A 10,947-nucleotide genomic window follows, 5' to 3' on the forward strand; every position below is an offset into this window, starting at 1 on the left:
GTAAAATAAATATTTGCCTAGTCTCCATAAAGTTTGGGCATGACTGTTCCAAAGGACAATATGACATCATAAATGGCACATTAAGCTACAGCTGCTTGAAAACTCAAAATTGGGCATTTAGGACAATGGGAAATAATAAATGCACAAAATATAGAAGCGAATTAAACATAAATTAACCCTGTAGCCAAATTTTAGAAAATGCCCATCCATATTACAGCCTTAAAGGTCAAATGTCATGAAATTGATGATTTTTAGTATGTTATTAATAAAAAAGGCTGCCATTATAGACCCATTCATTTTTTCACCACAAAACATGATTTTGACATATATGACTTTTTGTAACTCGCGCCATGAAAATCCTCTCGATGGATTTGATTTCGACAAGAAGCAGGAAGTGACGAACAGGACAGGACCGCCCTCAAGTGGACTCGTTTGTTTCTATTAGTTTTACCTCCGGGAAGGTAGCTCGTTGTTCCTTCGTCTTAGCCAAAATACCAGCTCGTTGCATTGCTGGATATTGCTCGAACACTCGGAGGGATGGATTTAGCCTTCAGAATTTTCCAAGAGACCCGGTTCGTCGTGAAAAATGGATTGGACAGGTGCAATGGACGAGAGCTTTGTGGGTTCCAACTGACAGGTATGTGTGTATACAGCTACTAAAAAAAAAAAAATAATAGTTTGGGGGGGGGGGCGTAATCAGTCTCTCATAACGTAACAAAAAATCCGCGTACGTATGACAGAGGTGCTAAATGTGTCGATGTGCGCGTCGGACGGCTTCCGCGTCAGGCTTGCCGGCGAAGGCTTCCTCGCGGACGAGGACGGCTTCAGCCGGCTCATAAGATACTGTCTGGGAGTCTGTTGTTAGTTAGAAGTGATCCGCATATCATCTAAATATGGCTCGAAACAATAGGGTAATATTGACCCGGACACATCACTCGATTGTGAGATGTTCTCTTCTTCGAAAAGAGCTTCCGTGTTTGAAGGGGCGTGTTCGTCTCCCACAGTAGGGGCCACAGCGTGTTTTCAATGGCGAATGTCCGGCGTGACGTCACGGACAGTAGATGCAGCCAATATGGCGACCACTTAGATGACGAACGACACTTCCGCAACTTTGCGGATGGATGACGCACTCGCCGCTCATATTTATTTTTTCTTATGGGCATTGAAGTGAATAATGTTATATGTATTTTTCATTTCAATATCTATTTTAGAATGTTTACAGGTATGACACTTCACCTTTAAAGCACAACAGGCTTCTCATCTCCTGTTAAACGTGGCATACTGTTATCTTACCTAGTAATACTGAAGAAAAATCTGAGTTGTAATGTGGGGATGGAAGCATTGAGGCGATCTAGACAATGAAGTCTCCACTAGTGAACGGAAAGATGATAAACTAGATGATAGAGTGAAACACATGAGCGCGCATGGGGAGTTCACACTGAATACGGATGGGTGAAAAGAGGTTAAAACAGTAACGGGGAAGAGGATGAACATACTCCACTGACATTTGTCTGTCTGAGGTCATCAGGTGTGCTCCTTAAATAACAGCCAGTGCGAAAGAGGTTACTGAGAAGATTTGGTCCTCTGATGGGAGGCGCAGGATTGCTGCCCTCAGAGTAGCGCTGGGAATCAACCGCAGTCATAAAGTAATCATAGGAGGGAGAGATTTGCATTTTACACTGACTAACAACTTAAGCGGGAACGAGCCACGGGGTCTCCTGTCTGAAGCATCAGAATTCACATCAGATATGGGTTTAATTTTTCATGCCGCAATTATGGAGAGCGGGACCTCTGCGGCTTTGGCAAAGACTTGAAGATGTGGAAATCATAGGGTCCTTTTATGATATTAAATACGACAGCTATTTTAATAATTGCCGTAGCTTCAGGAAGTGAAAAAATATTCTGAAAGTTATGCTGCTTCATAAGCATTTCTATAGTTCATTAAAAATATATATATTACTTTAAAATTGACAATTGATGTGATGCTAGATGTCATTTCAGCCATTTGGACCTGTGGTTAGCGTCTTTAAAAACAATGAAAAGAAATTACTGGAAATAGTTTAAGGCTCATGTCTTGCTATTTTATACAAAATGGGCTTGTTAGGGATATATTTGTGTATGTGACATTTTGTTTGGTATGTAAGTTTCCATATTGTCAGCTATCTTGGAGAATTTTTACTACAAAAACAAGACTGACAAAACTTTGCTATTGATAGCAAAATGAGAACTATTTTACAGATATACTTACAGAGACTGACTCACTGCATGACTCGAATTGGATGTTAGTGGCTTTTTCCGTTGGGCTGTTCATTCACACCTTGAACTGCATCATCTTTTCTCAGAACCGAAACCCATACTTTCTACCAACTAAAGCAAAACAATCTGGGGTTTTTTTCTCAATGCAATATACATACTCACTTCAAGTGTGAGGCCTTCAACGTTTCCATCTTGCAAGGCACTTCTCTCCCTCCTAGTTGACATGACAATCTGATATCAATCCCCTAATTTTTATCTTCTACACAAAAGCTGCGCTGGTCTAAAACCCAAACCGATCCAATGCCAATATAAACAGGAATCTCATAGTTTTTAGAATGGTTTACATATCTGAATTGTACAGACAAGCTGGGTCAGATGCTTTCCATTACACTTACCCAATTAAAAACTTGGTGAAAATCAGGAAATGGACAAACAACCAAAGCAGCGAATGAGTAAACATAACTAAATAGTCTAGCAGCAATTCCAAGTCCCGTAATTTCTGGCCTACAGAGCGCACCTGATTATAAGCCTCACCCAGTACATTTGTAAAGGAAATACCATTTGGTACATATATAAGCCGCAGCCGTGTAAAAGCCGCAAGTGCCCACATTGAAACACGAGATATTTACAAAGACGGTACACAGAAAGAGTTTTTAAAGTTTTAATAACTTAGCTTAGCTTAACGAAGCAACAACACGGTAGCACGAACAGGGCTGGTGAGAAAAAAAAAAAAAAAACATACCGGTAAGAAAAAAAAACAGCCGCAGCTACACAGTAGCAACACGGTAGCACACCACGAAAAGGGTTGGTTTAAAAAAAAAAAAACATAAAAAAAACATACCGGTAAAAGTCACTTCCTCTGCACATATATTCCACCAGTCTCACTCTTACCTTTTTTGCTCGAGTGCCCCCTGGCGTCTGTTCCCAAAAAAAAAAAATCACAAATTAGCCGCATCACCGCATAAGCCGCAGGGATGAAAGCGTGTGAAAAAAGTCGCGGCTTATAGGCCGGAAATTAAGGTAATTGGTCAGTTACGACAACTTTAAATAATAACTGTCTTGATATTTTAGGGGGGAAATTTGCATATTTGATGTCATTTTGTTCATGTTTAGGATCTATTTGTCTGCTTCCTGCATCTTGTTTGGTCTGGAGGGAGTTATTTAATCATCATTAGCATCTCTAGCTGAAGTGTATTGCTCACACAATATTATTTTGCTGCGAGACTCGTACTACATGACAAGAGGAAACATATGAGTCAAGAAGGAACATCAGGTGAGTGATCTACCAATGTACATCCCATCTCCTACAGTACACACTACTGCAACACACTGAAGTGACTCATTCATCTTTGCTGTCATAAACAATCTTTTTGGACATATTTCATCTCATTCACCACAAGCCTGTACAATGTTCCGCCAGTGTATTATGGAACGGTCAAGCCGGTGGACCACACCATAAAAGCATGCATCATATATTTGTGGAATTTATTCATTTCTCATTTCTATTCATACATTTTACTCTTTTGCTTCACATTGTGCATGCAAATTGGGGGATGAAGAGATTTTATATTGTGGTTTTAACACAATTACATCCCGCGCCGGACTAACAAAGTCAGTACTTCTGTTCGTCTTTTCAATCTAATTACAGCCTGCAAGATTTCATTGCTTTGACAAGTAAAAACAATAAAGGGAAGTAACACGCGCAACCAGACACTGCAAACGGAAGTTTTTGTAGATAATGCAGAGGAACTCATGCCAATTTACTTCAACAAATGAAGTCAGTGATTGATGGTCCTGCACTAAAAAAACAGTTTTTGTTTTTATTATAAGCATCAAAGGTCTGAATTACAACAATAGTTTATGGATCAATTACTGGAATAAATTTGTGTTTGCATTTGTAGTGTAGTGTATCACACTTCCCCATCATTTGTAAATTTGGGCATATAGAGTATGTGGCAATAAATTGGAATATTGAGGAAAACTTAATTTTGTGCAGTAGTTCTATTCTAAAGGTGAAACTCATGTATACTACATACGTTAGATTCACTACACACAGCGTGAAATACTTCATAATAAAACCTCTAAATCGCTACCTCAAGAAATTGAAACAACAAATTCCATGTTATGACAGTATATAACATAAAATTGAGGTATTCTGAAAAGTAATTTCCTATGTATTGAATTACTGTCATCTGTTGCGAGTTTCACTTTTTTTTTTTCCGAGCATATGTGAATTTTTCATCAATATTCAAATTTATTGAGATGCACCTGGTATACAGGAGAAAGGTAAGAAGCAGTCACATCCACATTTGAAGGATTTTGTTTTGGGTTTTTTTTTGGAAGAACAGCAGTTACATGTCATCCAAATTGCTTAAAATGATAGTGATCAAGTTGCTAGTACCTGTTCCAGCAGTTTTCTGTATCTCTGAGTGGCTTGTTGGATGAGGTCCCTCACAGTCCAGCCCTCTTTACAAGGCACCACCACACCCGTCTGCCCAAATGTCACCGTCACCTTCATTGTGGGACTCTTCCCCTTGCTCTCGGGTAATGGCAGGAGCGCCGTGTCGTACTGGATGTAACTGCACAGGAGTGGAAACCAACGCTGGAAGCCTGAAGGAAGCAAACATGCAAGCAAGTGGAAGGGAAAGTGATTGACTTGTGGTGTAAATTGAAACACAATACTGTGACGTTAAACAACGTCAAATGTACAGTGGCCATATAAGGTCTACACATCTCTGTTCAAAAGATAGGATTTTGTGATATACAAATGTGGATAAATCATTTCAGGATTTTGGAGAGGGAGAGTAAAGAACAATTGAAATATGGTGGAGCAATTGTTAAAGTGGAATTCCAGTGGTTTGCATTAACAATGTATCCGATGCGTCATGTAATATGTACTCTATCTTGACAATGTGATGTTAAATCCTCTCTCATTTAATCGTGTTTTGAGAAGATTCTTATCGACAATTGCGAATTTTCAGGGGCGCTGCTATTTTCGCTAGTCACATGACCTGTGTGGGCGGGTGTTACGTGCCGTTCCAAGCACTCGATTACATGGGAAGCCATTATGCTCAGCGCTGATTTCTCGGATTTATCCTCATCTGATGAAGAAATAGCAGTATCGGTTGATCGGGAAGACTGAGGAATACTTCCATACAGAGCGGCGGAACCGTGAGCTCGCTCCCCGGCCGAACGAGCTCGTCAGACTCCGCGTCATTCCACCAGAAGAACCAACCGAAGAGTCAACATTATTTACAGCCGAGCGGGGGAGCGAGCTCACTGTTCTGCCGCGAGGTGAAGCTCCCTCCCTGGCGAGCCCCGGAGCTCACTCCCTGGCCAAAGGAGCTGCGGGGCTCGCGGGGGACACTCGGCGGAGCGAGCTCGTCAAACTCCGCGTCATTCCGCCCGAAGAACTATCCAAATATTCAACACTATCTACAGTCACAAGTTCAAATCTGTATCGAAGTATTCTTCAGTCTTCCCGATCAACCGATACTGCTATTTCTTCATCAGATGAGGATAAATCCGAGAAATCAGCGCTGGGCATAATGGCTTCCCATGTAATCGAGTGCTTGGAACGGCACGTAACACCCGCCCACACAGGTCATGTGACTAGCGAAAATAGCAGCGCCCCTGAAAATTCGCAATTGTCGATAAAAATCTCCTCAAAACACAATGAAATGAGAGAGGATTTAACATCACATGGTCAAGATAGAGTACATATTACATTACCTATTGAATACATTGTTAATGCAAACCACCGGAATTCCCCTTTAAGATACGAGCCATATTCAGACGATTTTTCTGCTTTGAATTGTGAGCAAAAACATATTTCACAGGCAGCAGCAATTGGCAGACAGTAAACAATTCCTCAAAAGAGGCTTCAAGATATTTACTGCCACATCCAGTTGAAGTACACTGTCAAACTAAACATAATGGAAATATAATTACATATTCTGTATTCAAAACAACCACATAACTTTCCTTTAAGTCTGCTAGCTTGGTGCTAAAACATAAAAGGGAAAAGCAATACAGGGTCGGGGGAAAAAAAATAAAATAAATGGGGTGACCAAAGGAGGCTGTGCACACGATAAGCCATCATAATCAAACACTTTTGGAAAAAAGAGGATTATGTGTCTGTCTGTGTGTCTTTCATCGCCTTTGTGTGGTGGTCTTATAATAACTCGAGCAAAAGATCTTTGAACAAAGACATGAAGACAGACGATAACAGACGGGCATTTTTTTTTTTTTGTATCCTCTGCGTATCACGACTAATAATTCCAGCCTCTCCAAGGGGCAAAGGCTGTCTTTATGTACAGCACTGTGTAACTATGTAGGGTGCCCAAAGCCTGCACACCAGGAGCAGCACGATGTCCATCGAATAGGAGTAAAAAGTGTGACTAAAAATGTTTACGTTTGTATTGACATTACAATTAATTGTGCTGTTTCTTCATGTATCTAAATACATTTCAAACAGCGATACATTTTCTGAGCCATTTATCCTCACAAAGGTTGCAGGAGTGCTGGAGCCCTTTCCCATATATCATTGGACAGGAAGTGGGGTACACCCTGAAATGGTTGGCACCCAATCGCAGGGCACAACAACAACCATTCACTCACATTCACATGTACAGAAATTTAGAGTCTTCAAATAACCGAACATGCACGTTTTGGGGATTTGGGAGGAAACTGGCAAGCCCGGAGAAAACCCACGCAGACACGGGGAGAACACGCAAATTCCACACAGGCTGCGGGTTTGGGACTGATTTGAATCCCAGACCTCAGAACTGTGAGGAAGATGTTCTAACCCAGGGGTGTCAAACTCATTTTTGTCACAGGCCACATTGTACTTGCGGTTTCCCTCAAAGGGCCGTTATGTGCCGTGAAAGGATAATAATCTTTAACTGCCTCATCATCATATTTACACATGAAATTTATGAACTAGTTTTGGAATCGGAAATCAAGGGTAATGGGTTCTTCCAACTCTTGTGGTTTGGTAACACAAAAAAGCTTGTAATAGCACAACGTTATCATTTATGATATGACGATTTGAAATTTTGGTACCGATTTGAACAAAAAAACCATGGAAGTTGATACACATGATTTGCCTCCGCAGGCCACATAACATCATGCGGTGAGCCAGATCTGGCCCCCGGGCCTTGAGTTTGACACCAGTGTTACGCCATGTTTCACAGGACCAAAAATTTTACTGCATTTTTGCCGTAGGGTACAATAGATGGTGGCATTTTCATTGATTTCAAAGGGAGAGGATTAGTATTAGTATTTTGAGTAACAAGTGTGGTCACGGAATGAATTGAACGCTGATCTCATGACACCACAATACTGTGATTGCATGCACAGACTCCCTTAGAACTGGGATGTGGCTGTGTTCAGAACTAACCAATTAAATTCAAATTCCTGTTAAGAGGGAGTCAGCACACACCTGTCACTATTGCAAGAGTCTCCGATTAACCCCAAATAAATTGCAACTGTTTCAGTCAACGTTTCCTTTATTTATTTATTTTTCATTTGCGGTAACGTCAATTGCTGTTTGTAATTCTTCATAATTCCTAATGCCTTTTTGAAAGTTTAAAGCTGAAAAAAAAATGTTTCATGATGCTGCCACTGTCGTGACTCACTGTCGGTGTTGTTTGTGCCAAACATCCCTTTCAGAAAAGGGGTCTCAAACTCAATTTGGGGCCGCTGGGGGCGGAGTCTGGCAGAGGCTGGGCCGCAGCCTCAGCGCCCATGGACTAGTGTGGAATTAAAATTACAAATTAAACACAATCCTATCTTCTCAAACATCTTTTTTCAAACACAAAATAAGATGAAGGACGCTGGTGTTTACTAATTGTAAAAACTTCTTAAAAAAAAAAAAAAAAAAACCTCTCCTTGGCAACACTGCTGTAACTTTCTCATTGAAAATTGTTTCTCTGCTCGCATCAAGCCCGGTCGATGTCACACACCCGGTAGCCACCCACCCCACCGTGATTGGCCTGCTCCGCACACAACTCTGTAAAAGTGCCATCCATTTAAAAACTCAAGGGCCGCACTACCATTATACTTTCATACTAAGGCGGGGGCCGCAAAATATCATCTCGCGGGCTCCAAATGACCCACAGGCCGCATGTTTGACACCTCTGTTTTAGACTGACCAAAAAGTTAGAACTTTGCTTTTCGTCACACCTTTGCACATGATTAAGAGACCTTTTTTTTTGGTGAAATTGTTTTTCTAAAATAACAATTGGCTTCTTAGTTCAAAGAGGTTGGGAAAGACTACCTTACTGGTCAGAGCATATAACTCCAATCCTAAAATCCTTGCACTCGCTTCCAGTCAGCTTTAGAATAGATTTTAAAAGTTCTGCTACTGGTCTATAAATCACTAAATGATTTAGGTCCTGGGTACATGAAAGAAATGGTAACGGAATACAAACCCAGTAGAGCTCTGAGATCGACCGACTCGGGTCAAATAGTGGAGCGCAGAGTCGAAAGCAAACATGGCGAAGCAGCATTTAGCTATAACGGTGGACGCAAATGGAATAAGTAGCCAACAGAGGTGATGTCGGCCCCAAGTGTGAATGTTTTTTTAAATCCAGGTTGGAAACTCTTCTTTTTTTTCCCCTACTTTTTAAAATATATCCACTTTTTGATCATATTACTTGCACTGTATGCAGCTTTAATTGTCTTTTTTTATATTTTGTTTGTCATTTTTATGCAGTTTTAAATGTTTTACCTCTTTTTCTTCAAATGCCTTTCATCACATAAATGACATTGAGTGACCTCGTGTATGAAATGCGCTATACAGATGAAACTTGCTTTGCTTTGCTTAATGACTATAAAGTATTTCACAGTTTATTCTACATTTGTTTAGAGGCCCCGTAGCACTGGTTTGGTAAACCAGGGGTTGTGGGTTCGTATCCCACTGGGGCTTCCACTCCCTGAGAAGGGTTGCATCAGAAAGGGCATAAAAAAAAAAAAAATATGCGAGAGTTCACCTGAGATGACACGCTGTGGCGACCCTGAAAGGGAAAAGCCGAAAGAAACTTACTTATTCTGCATTTGTTTCATACCATCACATTTTGACCGAGATCAGGCAATTTGTGTTACCTTTGGGGAAGTGATTCCCAACCTTTATTGAGCTAAGGCACATCTCTTACATTTTAAAAATCTCAAGGCACACCACCAAACAAAAATGTCAGAAAAATTAGATGCACAAGTCAATTATACACTTTCTGACGTCTAATAGAAGACACATCTGTCTGTTCTTTCTGTCTTTATAAATGAAGTTTTTATAGATTGATGAAGAAAGCTATATTATTTGTTGTAGATAAATTATATTTGGACCCATTAAGTGAAATTTGACAATTTCCTCTGGCACATCAGAAAAACCACAATAATGTTCCACGGCACACTGTTCGGGAATCACTATTTTAAGGCGCAGAGCAGGTTATAGTCGTAACATTTCCCTGCACTGCGCTGCACTGTCCCGTGCACTTGCCCGGGCAGAGGTTGTGGTTATCATCTGCTGTCACTTCACAGTATTAGCTTCGGAACCTTACTGGAAACTAGCAGCGCTAACAAGCCCAACGTGACAACATTCCGTTGCGAGAACACCACGTATTTGGTTAAATGTCGGCCTGCCCCGTCTTTTAGTCGAGGGGGAGTGTGACAAAGCGGAGTTTGCCGTCATTTCCCAAACTTTCCCATCCGACACAGCACAGCCCGACTTGTGAGCTAGCTTACGTGAGCTACCTTAGCCGAACTTTGTAGGGAGGCGTGCAGTCGCTCAGGCATCATTCCACAAGTTTTTTCCCCCCTCTCATGTTTCCTTTCTCCAGGCCCTCCTCGGTGATATCCACTTCATCGTCGAGCTCCGCTTGATTACGCGTACTTTTTAACATCGGTCGGACTGGAAAATGGCGTGAAAGTGTGCGGTGAAGACTTTGGGGGAAAAAAAAGTTTTTTTTTTTTTTTGGGGGGGGGGGATCCTTTCCCGAGCGCGTACGCTCCCGGCCGCAGTTCCTGACCAGCGCTTCCACAGCAGGCTGCCCGAAACTGTGTTTAAAGAGACAGTGCACCAAATGTGAAAGGCCACCATTTGCAACCACGCAATCGATTGGCACGAAGGTGCGTTCAAGTGCAGGTTCAAGTTTCAATGTGTTATCGTCATTGACCCGCCCAGGTTGTATTTTCGTTGTTTGGTTGTTTTCAGCTTTCTTTCTACAACTTTGAACACACCACCATGATATAATATTGCTCAAGGATTATATTGATATATGGATCCATCCTTCTATTCTGAATATAAAGGGGAGCACAGTTTTAATGGTTTGCAAGTCTGTCTCATCCAAAAGGTTTGGGGTTTGAATTCCAGCACTTGCCGAGTTTGGTGAAGTCTGCATGTTCCATACATGGGTACTTCCGTGCCACATTCCCAAAACGTGCAAAAGTGAGTGTTATTTGGAATTTTGAGTTACTTTTGTTTTGGGGTTTTTTGCCTCAACAGGAAATTTCCTAATCTGGAAATGGTCACTTATGGTGTAATGGTACACACGCCCGCCTTTGTTGTGGGCGTCGAGGGATCGATTCCCGCTCAGTGATGGTGTCAATATCTCCCCTGTGACTGACTGGTAACCAGTTCAGGGTGTAGTCCACCGTTTGCTCGGAGAGGCTCCAGCTTTCCTGCAACCCTTG

The 10,947-nt window shown here is 41.5% G+C and overlaps 1 protein-coding gene across 7 annotated transcripts in view; it reads right to left on the reverse strand.

The window, feature by feature from the left end:
- Positions 1 to 10,252, reverse strand: part of LOC133512592 (partitioning defective 3 homolog B-like) — a 193,366-nt gene extending 183,114 nt beyond the window's left edge. For 4 of the 7 annotated variants that reach the window (XR_009798215.1, XR_009798214.1, XM_061842370.1 and 1 more), the window contains exons 1-3: positions 10,009 to 10,251; positions 4,658 to 4,866; positions 3,148 to 3,174 (exon numbers count right to left, since the gene is read on the reverse strand). Coding sequence is in view for 5 of the 7 variants with exons in the window: in XM_061842370.1 (XP_061698354.1) it covers positions 3,148 to 3,174; positions 4,658 to 4,774 (144 nt within the window). In the remaining 2 variants the exon portion in view is untranslated. Of the gene's footprint in view, positions 1 to 3,147; positions 3,175 to 4,657; positions 4,867 to 9,999 lie in introns of all 7 variants that reach the window. The other 3 variants (XM_061842372.1, XM_061842371.1, XM_061842373.1) reach the window with 3 other exon arrangements.
- Positions 10,253 to 10,947: the final 695 nt, after the last annotated feature.

Source organism: Syngnathoides biaculeatus, chromosome 14 (genome assembly GCF_019802595.1).
Source record: "Syngnathoides biaculeatus isolate LvHL_M chromosome 14, ASM1980259v1, whole genome shotgun sequence".
Lineage (NCBI taxonomy): Eukaryota > Metazoa > Chordata > Actinopteri > Syngnathiformes > Syngnathidae > Syngnathoides > Syngnathoides biaculeatus.